This window comes from Pygocentrus nattereri, chromosome 6 (genome assembly GCF_015220715.1).
Source record: "Pygocentrus nattereri isolate fPygNat1 chromosome 6, fPygNat1.pri, whole genome shotgun sequence".
Classification (NCBI taxonomy): domain Eukaryota; kingdom Metazoa; phylum Chordata; class Actinopteri; order Characiformes; family Serrasalmidae; genus Pygocentrus; species Pygocentrus nattereri.
This window is the reverse complement of record NC_051216.1, coordinates 16,252,864-16,269,903: the sequence shown is the minus strand read 5'-3', so window position 1 is coordinate 16,269,903 and position 17,040 is coordinate 16,252,864. Positions and strand designations below refer to the sequence as shown.

Below are 17,040 nucleotides of genomic sequence, written 5' to 3'. Positions count from 1 at the left end.
GCAAGCAGAAGAGTCAGGAGGCCATGAGAGCTGGCCGCTCCCTCACTGAGCCTGGCCAGGATCTATTACTGAAGAGCCAAAAGGTGAAACTCACCACAGAGAGAGAACGATGAGAAAAATCTCACAGACACAGAGCAGCAATATGATCTCACAATAACATACACAGAGATCACGTGCTGAGAAACAAGTTGAAGCAACAGGCAAAGCACAAAAGAGTAGAGAAAAGAAGAGAAGAGAGGAAAAAGACATGTCTGAGGGGATGAACTGAGGGGATAAGCACTGGAAAAAGTATAGAAAAGAAAAGGAAAAGGGAGGATAAGGCAGGATAATAAGAGAAAAGAAGGGAATAAAAACAAAAAAGGAGAAGAGAAACAGAAAAATGAGAAGTCTTTCATAGTCACTTCTCCATCAACTCTGAAGGCATGAGCACTGGAAAAGAGAGTAGAGAAGAGAAAAGGAAAACTAAGGATAACACTTCACCTTCCACTCTGCCTGCTTTTTTGAGCAGCTGTGTTCGGCCCGTCGCCACAGCAATCTCTCTCTTTCTCTCTCTCACTCACACACACACACACACACACACACACACACACACACACACACACACACACACACACACACACACACACAGCCAAAGCTGGCAACAACACGGCCCCCTGGCTCGGAGCCAGGGGAACATCATTGACGTCAGAGCGCTCAGCAATTGCCTCATCTCTGTCCTCTGTTTTCCAAACAAGTTTTGCTATTTTCATTTTTCTTTCTTTTCCCCTCTCCTGCTCTCCCTCTCTGCCTTTTTCACTTTCTCACTCTCTCCCTTAAAGTAAAAATTCACCATGATTAAACAGCTGCGCAACTGTTAAGCTGCTCTTTATATAACATGAAAGAAAAAAGAAAAACACTGAAAAACAAAACAGATTAAAGAAGAGTCTCAAAGTGAGGAGATGCATGCAGGACAGCAAATGAGATAATTATCTCTAATATAAAGGCTACAAATACAGCAAGTGTTACAACACCTGACATACACTTGACATGTAGCCTTTATATCAGCAATGTAACAATACTAGGACTGTACTACACATTACTAAAATGTACAAACATTTAATAATAAGTGAAAACAGTCTATGTGGGATCATCATCTGGAACATGGCAAAAACATTAATTAAAAAATTTTTTCATCCTCTCAGTTAGGACTCTTAAAAACGCAGAGCTGCAGTTTCTATCTCCGTACGTAAACAGTGGAAATACCAGGGAGGTATTACATTCCTCTAACATCTGCAGAGCGAGGAGGGAGCAAACAGGCCCACTTCCAGGAAGAGCGATGTTTAGTGCAGGGGCCTCCCCTCATTCCCTCCCAGCTGAGAACGTTGATCCAAAGAACACCACTAATCTATATAATTTGTTTTCTATAGCAATTGTGAGGGGGCGTCGTCCAGAGCCTTGGAGACTAAGCAGCGGCTAACAACACCAGCCACCATCACCAGAAACACATGAAAGACTGTCACAGAGACACAGAGAGAGCGAGACAGACAGACAGACAGACAGAGAGAGAGAGAGAGAGAGAGAGAGAGAGAGAGAGAGAGAGAGAGAGAGAGAGAGAGAGACAGAGACGGAGACAGAGAGAGAGAGAGAGAGAGAGAGAGAGACAGAGAGAGAGAGAGACAGAGAGAGAGAGAGAGAGAGAGAGAGAGACAGACAGCGACAGAGAATGCATGAGCAAGAGTAAGAGAGAGTGAGAGAGCAAAAGTGAGAGAAAGGAGGAGAAAAAGAGGAGACAGAGAAAGAAAGGAAGAGAGGTGTGACAAACAAACAAACAGAATAAGAGGGAAATGGAAAAAAAGAGATGAGGGAGACGTTTAGTGATTGACTGAATGATTGATTGATTGTCTTGGAGAGTCGTCACAGGTGTAATTCTCTACGCCCACACTCATCTCATGACACTGCATCCTCAAAAGCTCAGCACATACACACAGAATCACACACACAGGCAGAGAGCTTCCGGTTTGACCATAACAGGAATGTGCATCCTACTGGTTGCCATAGTGACAGAGGGAACCAAAGGAAGAAAGCAGTTAGAGACAGTGAAGGAGGGAGGGTGACAGAGAGTGGATGGATGAAGAGTGTATGTAATCTACCTTGCTCATATGAAGCTGCTGCTGCTGGAACTGCTGTTTGTGTTTCTCCAGGAACTGCTGGTGCTGCTGCTGGACCACGAGCTGCTGCAGGGCCTGGGCATTCTGAGGCAGTGGCGCTGACTGCGTCCGGCCCAGTGGCCTGTGCTGACGCAGCTTATGGATGGAGGGGGACTGTAGGGGCAAAGCACTCAGACCTGCAGACACATGCATGGCAGAGGTTACATTAAATACAACAGACTGAACAGCATCTCCATACCAACGTGTTCAGAGTAGCAGAGCCGTTCACTTTTTCACAAAAGAACTTACATTTTAAAGGGATACCTCAACCAGCCAAGGTGTGTTTAGTGTCTCTGAGTGAAGCTAATGCTATTAGCAAGTTTACATTAAATCAATTTGCATCATTTAAACTGCATACCAAACTCTCAAACATACCTCAAACAGCAATGAGATGTAGTCCAGTATCACCTAAACATTCTGCTCTTTCAAAGTATAAAATAGCAACAATCAAATATCAATTTGAAATACTGGTTAATGTTGGACATCTGTTTGATGCAGATTTATTTTAAAGGAAATATCTAATTATACTGATTCAGATATAAGCAGCGATGTGCAGTTATAAGAATGGAAAAGTGTAGAGTTACGTGTAAGTATTCTCTCTCTCTCCTGGTCACTTTCTTCACAGGGGTACCTGCTCTGCAAGCCGCCTTGTGAGGAGGACCAATCAGAGGTCTGGCTGGTGCAGTTGGGGGAGGAGCCTATGTTTTAAAAGAGGCCTTCAAGATGGCTGAAGTGAGAGTGGACTGATCAGATGTATGTTGTGTTTTATTATTATTTTTTTTAGTTTTTACAGGAGGTGCTTTTGTTTGGTATTTTACCACACTTTTAACTTTGTTTTACAAGGGATTGTTCTTACCACCTGGGGTTTTAAACGGGTAAGAGAGGCTTGCATATACATTCACACCACATTAGATGTCTATTCTGTTTAGTTTCCTAGGTCAGAGGGTGGGCACCACAAATGTAGTTAGTTGGTTTCCTTTTTTAGATTAGCCAAGTACTTTTTGTTTTAGTGTAAGCAAGCATGGTTAGGTTTTGTTCTTTTCTTTGGTGCTATCCTCAATTTGATCCTTCTTTTGTGGTACTAGGTATCATAACACACCTGTTTTATTGCGGTTAGTTTTACTAAAATGGCTTCAAAAGCTCTATTGGCCTATTCCTCAGGCCTGTAATCCATCACCACCAATTTAGTATTTTATTGCCATACACTTCTGATCCCACAGCCTCCTAGACGAAATGTGGGGTCAGTAACATGTGGCATTAAAATACCGAACTGGTTGTGACAAATTACAAGCTTGAGGAACAGGCCAATAGAGCTTTGAAGCCATTTCATGTCACACAGTATTGAAAAATATTGCGGTTACCAATAGCAATACTGTGCGAGGGATGTGCACTATGAATTATGGCCTGTAGTTCACATGATGCCAATCTGGTGGCTATAGACTTTAAATTAGGCTTAGGGTAAACCTAGTAGCTCTTGTGATTAAAAAAAAAAAAAAGCAGCTAAGTTCAGACATCACAACATGTCTTGGCGGATAATCAACAAAGACCAAGATCAAAACTGTAAATTAGATTTTTCACCGGACTATTCCTTTAACTTAAAAAGTTAAAGGAAATAGTTATCCCATGAACCCTAGCCTTGTTCTTCAGGTATTAAACTTAGTAACCACTAGAAATGATTCATTAACTACTATTAAACTACTCTGCATGTAACGTGAGAACGGCTGCAGTTTGTTCCACTTCAGTTTAGACGGCTCAGAAGACTGAATTCACTCAGAACATAAAAAACAGCTCTGAAATGTGAGAGTGAATCTGAACTGCAGTTCAATTCTTTCTTCTGACAACCTGAAAGGAATAATCTAGAAAGTGAGCTTAAATGCATCCATAAACAGGAACTAGGCAGTTTGGGCAGATCCTAAGCTTGTTATGTACAACCCCAATTCCAATGAATTTGGGACGTTGTCTAAAACAAATAAAAACAGAATACAATGATTTGCAAATCCTTTTCAACCTATATTCAATTGAATACACTACAAAGACAAGATATTTAATGTTCAAACGGATAAACTTTATTGTTTTTTGCAAATATTCACTCATTTTTAATTTGATGCCTGCAACACGTTCCAAAGAAGTTGGGACAGGGTCATGTTTACCACTGTGTTACATCACCTTTCCTTTTAACAACACTCAATAAGCGTTTGGGAACTGAGGACACTAATTGTTGAAGCTTTGTAGGTGGAATTCTTTCCCATTCTTGCTTGATGAACAACTTCAGTTGCTCAACAGTCCGGGATCTCCGTTGTCGTATTTTGCACTTCATAATGCACCACACATTTTCAATGGGAGACAGGTCTGGACTGCAGGCAGGTCAGTCTAGTACCCACACTCTTTTACTATGAAGCTATGCTGTTGTAACACGTGCAGAATGTGGCTTGGCATTGTCTTGCTGAAATAAGCAGGGACGTCCCTGAAAAAGATGTTGGATGGCAGCATATGTTGCTCCAAAACCTGTATGTACCTTTCAGCATTAATGGTGCCTTCACAGATGTGCAAGTTACACATGCCATGGGCACTAACACACCCCCACACCATCAGAGATGCTGGCTTTTGAACTTTGCACTGATAACAATCCGGACAGTCCTTTTCCTCTTTGGCCCGTAGGACACGACATCCATGATTTCCAAAAACAATTTGAAATGTGGACTCGTCAGACCACAGGACACTTTTCCACTTTGTGTCAGTCCATCTCAGATGAGCTCAGGCCCAGAGAAGCTGGCGGCGTTTCTGGGTGTTGTTGATATATGGCTTTTAACTTGCACTTGTAGATGGAGCGACGAACTGTGTTCACTGACAATGGTTTTCTGAAGTGTTCCTGAGCCCATGTGGTAATATCCATTACAGAATGATGTCAGTTTTTAATGTAGTGCCGTCTGAGGGATTGAAGGTCACAGGCATTCAATGTTGGTTTTCTGCCTGGCTGCTTACTTGCAGAGATTTCTCCAGATTCTCTGAATCTTTTGATGATATTATGGACTGTAGATGATGAAATCCCTAAATTCCTTGCAATTGCACGTTGAGAAACATTGTTCTCAACAATGTTGTTCACAAAGTGGTGAACCTCGCCCCATCCTTGCTTGTGAACGAATGAGCCTTTCAGGGATGCACACTTTACACCCAATCATGACAATCAACCGGTTTCCAATTAACCTGTTCACCTGTGGAATGTTCCAAACAGGTGTTTTTTGAGCATTCCTCAACTTTCCGAGTCTTTTGTTGCCCCTGTCCCAACTTCTTTGGAACGTGTTGCAGGCATCAAATTCAAAATGAGTGAATATTTGCAAAAAACAAAGTTTATCCGTTTGAACATTAAATATCTTGTCTTTGTAGTGTATTCAATTGAATATAGGTTGAGAAGGATTTGCAAATCATCGTATTCTGTCTATAACGTCCCAACTTCATTGGAATTGGGGTTGTATATTTTACCATCACACATGAACAAGGTCAGTCTCCACTGCCTGATATAGCTCTGAAATGTCCATTACTAGAACAAGTACACTTCCTCTCGACCCTTCTTAAGTATCATTATAACAGTGCTGATCAGTGGTAAAGCACAATCTGCTCTGTTCTCTCTCTCCTGCTCTCTTTTTTTCCTCTCTCTGCTCTGCATTTGTCCTGCACACTTCCAATATGCTCGTTTCAATTATCTCTTGAACAGATGAGGGGTAGGGGGGGGGGAAGAGGTTCACCCCCTCGCTGAGACAGGCATGATACAGCAAAGCGTCAGTCAGAGCAGACAGCAAACTGCGTCAGGGAAGCCCCCCATCCCCTTTCTGCTTGCAAGAAGCATTGACCCTGACTACTGCTGTCAGCCCAAGCTCAGCGGGAGGCTAATTAACACTGTCTATGAGTAATTTTATTAAAATAGAAAAAAGAGCTAATCTGATGCCAACGTAGAGCTTAACGTTCATACGGTAGTATTTAGAGTGAAGACATGCACCATGCTATGAGCATATGGCTCTACACTCACACTTCCTTTCGTCCATTTCTTGTAATGACAAAATCAATTTTGGGATTACTTAACAATTCAATACCATTAATGCCCAGTGTGTTATGATTTGGGCAAGCAAATGGTCAGCGTAAGCTAGCTAGTGGTTGGCTGACTAACTATTTGTGTTAGGAGGAAATTGTATAAATTTAATATTCCTGAACTATTGCTTTAAATGGAAATTCCATTTTTTTCAGAATGTTTGCATAATTAAGATGCTCCCATGAAAACAAAGTTATTCAGAGTGGTTTGATGTAAAATATTCGGTTCTAGAGAATCTTGCAGAGTCAGCATAGTTTACATTGGTGGTGACTAGAACCAGACATCTGAAGTGTTTAATGGCTCTAAAATCTACATAAAAATTGGTTACAGATACATTTGTCTGATGTCCGAGACATTTTCTCTGAAAGTATGGAGGGTTGGACTAAACTAATTTTATTAATACAATTTAGGGCAGGGGTTGGTAACATGCGGCTCTTTTATGCCTCTGTGCGGCTTGAGGCAAAACTAAAATGATCCACCTTTGCAGTAAAATAAAACTCTGCTGATTGTTCTAAAAGTTTGACAACAAATGGTCTTAAATTCTGTAGTTACTGTAGCCTGTACCTGCCAATTCACCTTTTAACCTTAAAAGGCTAGCATGCAGTCTTGCCTAGCTAATAGCTAACAAAAGGCAAAGAGAAAGATTTCGGGTGGACATTGGTAATTTGGAGATGAATGGACTAATTTATACTTACACTTAAAACTTGTGAAGCCGAAGTCAGTTTCTCCACCTTGCTCAAATTTTCCTGTTCCTCCTTAAAAGGGGCTGCAGTTACATTCTGGCACCTCAGGCACCAGTTAAGGTAGAAAAGGAAAATTTGAACAAGAAGCTGGAGAAGCTGACTGTTTAGAGACATTTTACAAGAAATTATTTAACTTTTCCTGGTGAATATGGGAGAAAAGTGGCTATAACTGAGCTAAAAGCAAAGCAAAGTCTGCATTTTTATTTATATTATATTGTTAGTCTACACTAGAACATAATGAGACATATTTACAGCCAAGATGGTAAAATGGACATAAAAGGTTGTGGCTCCCAAGGTGGACTGATTTTTGTTGTGTTAAAATTTGGGTTGCCGCCCTCTCATGTAGGGCGTTGGAAGGCCACAATCAGTATTACATATAAATATTCACAATACGTGTTGGTTTGTTTGGATGATAAATAAAATATCTATATTGTAGACAGCATGACCACTAGTTACTATAACCACCACTGTAAAAAAGACTAGTTTCTCTAGACTGCACCATTTTATATCAAACCATTCTGAATTACTTTTTATCTCAATAACTGAACAATGCAGTAATACTTGCAGCTACACTATATTGTCAAAAGTATTCACTCATCTGCCTTCACACGCATATGAACTTGAGTGAGATCCCATTCTTAATCCATGGGATTTAATATGATGTCAACCCACCCTTTGCAGCTATAACATCTTCCCAGCTCTTCTGGGAAGGCTTTCCACAAGGGTTAGAAGTGTGTTAATGGGAATTTTTGACCATTCTTCCAGAAGCATATTTGTGAGGTCAGACACTAATGTTGGACGACAAGGCCTGGCTCTCAGTCTCCACTCTAATTTATTCCAAAGATGTTCTATCAGGTTGAGGTCAGGATTCTGTGCAGGCCAGTCAATTTCTTCCAAACCAAACTCGCACATCCATGTCTTTATGGACCTTGCTTTGGTGCACTGGTGCGCAGTCATGTTGCAACAGGAAGGGGCCGTCCCTAAACTGTTCCTACAAAGTGGTGAACATGAAATTGTCCAAAACCCTCACGTTCTTGCGAAGCATTAAGAATTCCTTTCACTGGAACTAAGGGGCCGAGCCCAATTCCTGAAAAACAACCCCACACCATAATCCACCAAAATTTAGACTTAGCACAATGCAGTCAGACAAGGACCGTTCTCTTGGCAACCACCAAACTTAGAACTGTCCATCAGACTGCCAGACGGAGAAGTGTGATTCCTCACTCCAGAGTACATGTCTCCACTGCTCTAGAGTCCAGTGATGGTGCTTTACACCACTGCATTCCACGCTTTGCTCTGCACTTGTTGATGTAAGGTTTGGATGCAGCTGCTTGGCCATGGAAACCCATTCCATGAAACTCTCTACGCTGTTCTTCATCTAATCCAAAGGCCACATGAAGTTTGGAGGCCAATTGCAATTGACTCTGCAGAAAGTTGGTGACCTCTGTGCACTATGCGCCTCAGCATCCGCTGACCCTTCTCTGTCATTTTACATGGCCTACCACTTCATGGCAGAGTTGCTGTCATTCCCAATCGCTTCCACTTTGTTATAATACCACTGACAGTTGACTGTGGAATATTTAGTAGTGAGGAATTTTCACAACTGGATTTGTTGCACAGGTGGCATCCTATTACGGTACAATGCTGGAATTCACTCAGCTCCTGAGAGAGACCCATTCTTTCATAAATGTTTGCAGAAGCAGTATGCAGGCCTAGGTGCTTGGTTTTATACACCTGTGACCATGGAAATGATTGGAGCATCCAAATTCAATGATTTGAATGGGTGCGTGAATACTTTTGGCAATATAGTGCCTCTCTTTACTCCTTTGCTCTGAACTGGGCTGCATCTGCTTCGGTGTGATGTAATGAGAACTGCACCTGACAGAGGATTCTGGGAGGCCGACTGCTCCAGCAGGGCCATGTGCTGCAGCAGGGGGTTGTGGGTGGAGCCTCCCTCCCGATCTAATGCGGAGGTGGCCAGGTATGAAGGAAGGTGGGCTCCAGTGATAAAAGGAGTGGTTATGGGTAATCCATGCTGCAGGCCTGCCATCGCCAGCCGCTCACCTTCCTGCTGACTAGAGGCCACCTGGTCAAAGAGAAGGAGAGGAGAAGAGGAGTGAAAAGAGAGCATGAGGCAGAAGGAAGAGGAGGAGAAGAGATGGAAGAAGCAAGTGGCCAATGAACATAAGAAAGAAAAGAGTTTATTCAAGGAGTGGAAAAAAAGAGACAAAAAAGTTTCAGATGAATGTGGCAGGGAAGATGGAAGGGGGAATGGGTCAATAACCAGCAGAAAGAAGGCATTGAGAGAAAAGATAGAGAGGAAAAGGGGAGAAAAAAAAAACTGAATAGTATGAAAGAAGGAGAATATGAAGGGTAACAGAAGGTGAGAAACAGAGACTGTCTCTCTTAAAATCAATACGAGTGTTGGGTTTTTTTGTGGGGCTGCTGCTTGCGTCAGAGAGCAGCGGACACTCATTGTCTTTCAATAGGCCTTTTCTGAAATGGCAGTGGGGCTGAAAAACCACATATGGCACACTGACGGTCTACACAGCGGCCCCTCTGTGTGGACTCTTCAGCTCTACGACCATGTGTACGCAAACAGGCCCTCCTAGTGGCAGATATTTAAAAAAAAAAAAAAAAAAAAAAATTAAAAAAGAGAGAGCACAACAGAGACAGAGTGGAGGGCCAGAGACAACACTAACACAAAAAGGAAGAGTGCAAGATAAAAAATATAATTTTATCATATATTTTCCCATGAGATTTAAAATCAGTAGTTCTTGGTAACTGTATGCATTTCATAATGTTTAATAGTTGTAAAATGTTTTAAAACCATAGCTTTTTGTCTGATCTAATAGACAAAAACAGAGGATGAAAGAAAAACAAAGTGTTTGCTGCTAATACCGGATTGGGAAACCAAAAAAAGGCATAATAATGTTATAGAAAAAAAAATATTGTTTTGTCACCCAGTCATAAGACAGAGACTCAAGGAGCGAGTGAGCAAGATACAGAGAGACAGAAAGAGAAGAAGGGAAAGAGGCACTCACGCTGGAGGAGCCGGTTGCTGGCAGACCCAGGGTGATGTTGGGGAGGGAGGGTGATGTGTACAGAGACAGCTGGCTAATAGGGCCCTCTCTGCCAGCTAGCCGGTGTGCCAAAGATGGCTGAAAAAGAGCAGTAGACACATACAGATAAATAAACTTCTCGATCAAAACTAACAGTCCTGTCTGGTGGTGCATGGACCCCTGCAGTCACCCGTCTACATCACGCTGCTGTATGAAGAGCAGCATACACATGCAGCCAGAATCCACAGCACTGCAGAGAGCAGCCACAGTGTCAGCCCAGCACTGTGGAAACTCACTCTTTACAGTCTAAAACCAGTGCTGCTGTTCCTCTTATGTATTTACCACCTCGAATAAACACACTTGACTCTTAGCAGTCACTTATCACCAGCGATAATAAATGATTTATGCAAATTTATCTTATTTCCCACTCAGAGGTAATTAAAACAAGCAGAAAACTGTTGAGAATGCAGATTCTAAACTTTTCAATCAACAACACATCTTTTAAAAGTAGATGTTCCGAGAGACATCTCGTCTGCCCCCTACTTTGGGGTGGGGATGCTAATTTTACTTTTACTAACACCATGTAAGCAATATACACAGCAATGTCATGCAAACTGCTATTTAAACATTTTGGATAACTGACAGACTGCTGATGTTCTATCTTTATTTTGTCTTCTCTCTCTCTCTGGATAAACTTTATATAAATGATTTGAGCAGCAACCAATCACATATGTGCCACAAAACTGATTGCATTACTTCTATATGAAAAGCACATGCTAAGCGGTAGAGGTAACTTATACTTAATAATGCATTCAAAGATTGGGTATTATTGCATTATTTTTATACATTTGGAAAAAAAAATAAGGTACGGCATTTATGGGCACAGAACAGTGCTCACTGTATTTTAGTGATACACCTCCACTATCAGTGGATGGCAAGGTAAACATTTTGGATTGCTATAACAAAATTGCAGTGCTAAAGAGGTCATGGCCACTGCATGTTTTGAAAATATATAAATAAAATGTAAATACAAATTCCACTCAAACTCATGGACTCATAGCTATTTACTACGCTCAAATTGTAAATTATTGTTTGTTATATTTGTTGCAATCCTGAAACTGTGGGTGGCTGTAGCCCTCTCAGCATCCTCCTCTTCCCATATCCCTCTACTATAAAACTCAATGGGAATATAAATTATACAAATTGTATGTAAGGGTTTGTTTTACAGAAAGATAAAAAAAAAAAAAAACATTCTTTACATTTTTGCCATGTGTCTGTAATTGTGTGAAACAAACAGGGGAAAAAGTACAATCAAACCTGTCGACACACAATGTAAACTGAATGCAAATGTGACTCATTATGTTATTATGTAATTACATTTACATAGTACAACAAAACAGCAACAGTTATCATAGACTTGTGAGTTTCGGTGGTCAGAAGTAACTCTACTATAGGACTGTATCTAAGGCTACAGTGTGATGTGAGCAGTACCTCCACTGAGCTGTTGGAGATGGAGCCAGTGATGCCATTCTCGTTAGTGATGTTATTGGAGCTGTTGTTGGGTGAGCTTGGACCTGACCCAGGGGCACTGTTACAGGCTGATTCTACAAACCGGCAAACAGTAGATGCCATTGGTACATCATCATCAGATGCAGGATTGATGCTGTATGTATAATAATGCATTTGGATTACAATAACACTCGTTTCTATGCTCAATGGTGGGCACACTCACCTGCCATGTCTAGTGAGCGTTTCTTGGCTGTGGCGATGGGGCCGTCCCTCCTCCGCAGCAGTGGGCTGCTCCTCCGCTCCGTCACCTTCTGCTTCAGTCTGGAGCGCAGCTTCAAGTTTGGCTCAGAAGCTGTGGGTAACCGCATAAACATGAAGAGGTCACATTCACACTTACATACTACATGTTCAAAGCCAAGTCACCTGATTAAAAAAAATTACATAAATACGTACATGACTAAACTAGCTTCAGTCTGACTCCATGATGCAAGCATTTCCCAAATCGACGGATAAAATCACGTCCCACCAATGATTATTTCCCGCCGGAAAATCCTGCTTCGCTTGGAAATACGTCATGTTAAGTAATTGGTTCTGATTTTCATGTTGACTTTAAGCAAATCACCAAGCTAAAGTTAATCTCTGACAGAGTAATTCTGCTCACAAAAGGTTTCAACTGCACACATACAGCTTGTATAATATCTCCATAGAAAAACATTACCAATTGAACAGGATACTCTAAAGCAGCCTCCTATAAATCTAAGGTCAGCATTACAAATACCAAGCAAGCTAAAAGGGTAAAACTTCCCAGTACTGGGATGTGGAGCAGTAGAACTGCATTTTCTGGAGTGATGGAGCTCATCAGTACCTGGCCTGTTAATGCCCTTATAAACATATTTAAATCCTCACAGCAATGTTCTAACATTTACTGTAAAGCCTTTCCAAAAAGTAGAGGCTGTTACTGCAGCAAAGAAGACTCTATTAATAGCCCTGATTTCAGAAGAGACAATTTACAAACATTTGGACATTCTTTATATGGAGCATCTTTATGTGTATGTTTGTCCCAGAAGAGGTAACCATAAGGCACATTACAGATTACAGCTAAAAAGACTGCGAAAGCTGACAGGACCATACACGAGTACAAGGTATAGTCCTATCAAAGGTGGTCTAGGCAGAAACACCTGACCAAATGTTTCACCACCTGATATTCTACTGCACAGCACTGCTTAATGGACTGCGTGAGCTGCCAGAAACCGAGCTCAGAATAGTGTTGCAAAGTAGTGGCCGATACCTGAACCCATGTATTGCTTACACTTTTCAAAGAGCCACAAAAAACAGTTTAAAAGTGTCATAAATTCGGTGAATTTAACTGTAAAGGCTGGTGATCCTCTGACCTCGGTCAGTTATTCATAATCCACTCTTACTGCACAAAAAAAGGCTGTCTAGATTTGCTTATTAGGAAGTACTTATAAAGGTCCAAACTAGAATCTGAACTACTGCCAGTTTGGCACAGCTACCTGCCCCAAGTTCAGAGAAGTCCACAAACAGCACAGTCTTGAAATGAATACTAGTGGTTTTGTGGACTCTTAACAAAGCAGTACTTTTCTCATCTTTAGTGTACAAACAGCACTGCCGTAATTCGGGGTGTGCACTGGACCATTCAATTCAAGGCCGCCGTGGAGGTGCCTCAAACTCCTGGCACATAATTACCTAGTAGCAAAAGATCAACACGAGGAGCATGTCTGTGTGAAGCACAAATCCTGCCACTAAGCATTCTCTCACCCAAACCAAACAGCCTGCTTCATCAGAGCCACTACTGCTGCCCAATCTCTCTCTCTGACTTCCGCTGCCCTATCTCTCTCACTTCAATTAGTGAGGCATGCTCTAATGACCGTTTGACCCTTGATTAGCTAAAGACCTTGTGTCAAATATGCACTGGCCAGTCAGAAGTGCATGCTAAGTTCATTAGTGGACTGTCAGGCCTTCAGGGATTTGGGCGACGTTAAGTGCGGTCAGTAGTCATTTGGAGCATGAGCACGAAGCCTCCTGCCCTTGGTCACACCCATTTAGAAACACTACTTTAAACCATAGATAAACAAGTCATAATGCACTTATTGACACACATCTAAAACTTAGAAGTTCCACAACTTAAAGTACTTTTCTAAAAGCACTCTGTATTAAAAAGCTGGTCTTGTGGTTGTGCTTAGCGAGCTAGGTAAGTATAAGGGTGGCAATTCTTGTAAGAGGCAGGACCATTCCCAGACATCTTTGTTAAAGAATGTACTGCATCCTGCCATTAAGCTCAGGCATTAGTCCAGGATGAAGAACACATCTGCCAAGCACTGGATTAAGCTTTGCCCTTATTCCGCCTTTAAAACTCTGCAAACTCTTGCGCTTTTCTTAAGTGAAGAGTTACTAGCAAGAAGCCACAAGCCTGCTGTGAACAGAAAGAAATTCTAACCACAGATGAACAAGCAGTCGAGGTTACAAACTAATCATCATCTCAGTATTTCTGTACATGCATTTCTAAACAGAACTTTAGGTTGAGCATTCTGGTTCTAAACAGAAACGCAAGGGAGCAGGTGTCAGTTCATGAATGTTAATCCTGCTGTTAGGCATATAAAAATTAAGTAGCACCAAAATTTAGCAGAAAACGTTTGAAAACATACTTCATAATTCAAAAACACCCACAGGAAACCAATAAGCTCTATGTAGTGATGGTTATCCCTCCAGATAAGTTAAGTAGCTAACTCTATGGCTAAAAGATAAAACAAGATGCTGATAGAACACAAGATGACTCCTCATCTTCTACACAAGGTCTTTCACCTCAGTGGATCATGTGCAATATGTGAATCTGTAGTACAGCCCTGTGCAATATCCACACATTCTTTCTGGACCTGGCTAACAGCTTGAGTAGTTAGCCTAGTTGGTGAAAATTGTTTTACAAACGTCTCAAGTCCTTAACAATACATCCTTGGCAACATATTCACTGGCACTTGGATCAGGTTACAGAGTACTTGTGTACTCATGGACAACCCTAATAACCACCACTGCAATTCTATCAGACAGAAGCCAACGGCAATCCTAAATGCCAACAGTCTACAGGATTGTGTATAATTACAGAATAACAGAGGTCATGCAATACCTGCAGTTAACCAAATAATCAGACAGTGATCAGACAGACCACATAGGAACATTGAGAAACACAAGTGACAGGTTAAGATGACCGAAATCTGGATATTCTGCAAAAAAGAAAAAAAAAGGGGAATTTAAGAAGTGCTATATGCAACGCATGTAATGTACTACTGGCGTTACATTAGGTGGCTAGATCATATACCTCAAATTAACAGGTGAGGTAATGCTATCAGCATTTTATGCTGGATGACTTTAAAAGTAATTGAGTAGACTAGCCTGCAGGCTTGGACGGCAGCCAGCGGGGGGCACTGGGATTCCTAATAAGAATGGATGGGAAGTGCAGCGGGGCCAGGGACACTCGAGAAAAGTGTTGAGGTGGCAGGAACGAGCCTTCGAGAGAAGACCAGGGTCACTCAGGGACTCGCTGACTTTGAAGTGTGTTTTTACATGACCAATCGCACATCAACTGCAGTGGTCTGTGACATCTGCTGATGCTAGACACTTGGACAAACATATCATACACCTAGGCCCACTTTGCTTTATACAGTATCACAGAGGCAGTCTTCTGCTACTGAGGTGGTGTCGGGCAACAGAGATATTTTGTTCTACACAACGAAACAAACTCATTAGAGCTGTACTGTACAGCTAGAAAATCCAATGTATCTATGGAAATATACCTGCAGCAAAAACAACTCCACAAAGGTCCTCTGAAATACAAAGGTCCACAAAGGTCCTCACAAAATAGCGCTTGGGGACACTCAGATAACGAGAATTTTACAGTCGCGCAGTCAACATCAGATTCCAAAGAGTAACGATAAAAGATTTACAGCACTCATCTTGCCTTGCCTTTCTATACAGGAATGCTTTTGTTCCATGAATGTGTTTCTACACAGATTAGCCTTTAACATTTCCTTATTACAAACAAGTAACACACCACACAGGAATAAATCTCCTATCAAACAACCACACACCATCTGGGCTCTCCAAGTCCTGCTTCTTGTCATTACCCAGCATATGGAATGTGTGAGAAAGAGAGAGAGATTAAACATACTGGTGAATTTCAAGCCCTCATTTTGACCTCCCACAGCCACAAGCTTAAAAACAGCAGCATTTGGCCCAGCATGGCCTCCTGTTACTGCACTGATTGGAATACATAAAACGGACTATTAGCAAAGACTGAAGAGGTCCCACTCACATCAAAAATAGTTATGTATCTGCACCCTGGGTAGAAACTGAATTGTGAAAAGGCAAGTACAACAAAAAAAAAAGGTCAGGGAACAGATGTACTAGCCATGCTGATGCCCTCCTCATCATTAGAGCCAGAGTAAAGTCTCAAGTGTGCACAGCTGAAATGAGCTGGAGCAGCTGAGTGCGAGGCTCACAGGGTGGTGGCTCTTCAGATCGGCATTAAAACAAGAACATTAGGAACCCAACTGTTGATTTGTGCCTTTGCGTCTGGCCACAGATGCCAAAAACAAGCTGGCCCTAAAATGTCATTTATTATTAGTGTGCTTTCTATCCAGTCCAGCTGAAGTTGAAGTAGAACGACCCTCAAATTCCAGTTTACACAACATGCCAATAAGTTCAAAGGCCTTTTTTGGAATTTTGGATTTTTTTTAAAGGAATCTGCGATGCCAATTTGAAAATCCTAGATGCATAAAATGAATGTGCACCTGAAGATCCTAATGAACTGATTACAAGTCACAGATTAAATAAAATAAAGCAAAAAAAAAACACAAACAGAAAAGCATCTGAAATCATCTGAAATCACAAATTTAGCTTTCAAAATTCCTAAAAAAAGCATACAAGGAATCCATGTGAAATTCCATATATACTCCAGACCATTCCCTTTTCTCCGCTCCATTAAGCAATTTTAGCACTTTCATATGCACTGAATAAATGTAATCTATAATACTGACACACTGGGTTTACAGTTTGGACTCCAAATTACAAAAAAACTTTGTAAAAAATCAAATATGATTATTCATAATGCATTGTTAATTCAAGATCTTTTTGTGCCTTTTACAATGGTCTTTAGGTATACAGCCACTGAAAAGCTGGAAACACTGCACTGATCCAGAGATCTTTTCCACACGGATGAATGATAACTTTCTTCACCATGGGAGGCGAAGTGCATGCAGGAGAATGCTTCTTCGGTCCAGGGAAGCTGCTCACCTCAGGCTTTTCATATGAGTGGGAATGGAGGCTCAATGTGCATTTGCACCTGACACTGCTGTGGGGAGCAATTGACGGAAGAGAAGAAAAGCGAGATGAGAAAAGACAGCAGAAGGGAGGAAAGCCATTCCCCCCTGCACTATAAAGCT

At 41.5% G+C, this 17,040-nt stretch overlaps 1 protein-coding gene across 3 annotated transcripts in view; it reads right to left on the bottom strand.

Annotated features, from left to right (window-relative positions):
- hdac4 (histone deacetylase 4) overlaps nt 1–17,040 on the bottom strand; it is a 226,699-nt gene that overhangs the window by 56,893 nt on the left and 152,766 nt on the right. For all 3 annotated transcript variants that reach the window (XM_017691600.2, XM_037539185.1, XM_017691602.2), the window contains 5 exons: nt 11,808–11,936; nt 11,567–11,679; nt 10,058–10,174; nt 8,892–9,099; nt 2,130–2,323 (listed from right to left, as the gene is read on the bottom strand). In XM_017691600.2, the coding sequence (XP_017547089.1) occupies nt 2,130–2,323; nt 8,892–9,099; nt 10,058–10,174; nt 11,567–11,679; nt 11,808–11,936 (761 nt within the window). The remainder of the gene's footprint in view (nt 1–2,129; nt 2,324–8,891; nt 9,100–10,057; nt 10,175–11,566; nt 11,680–11,807; nt 11,937–17,040) is intronic.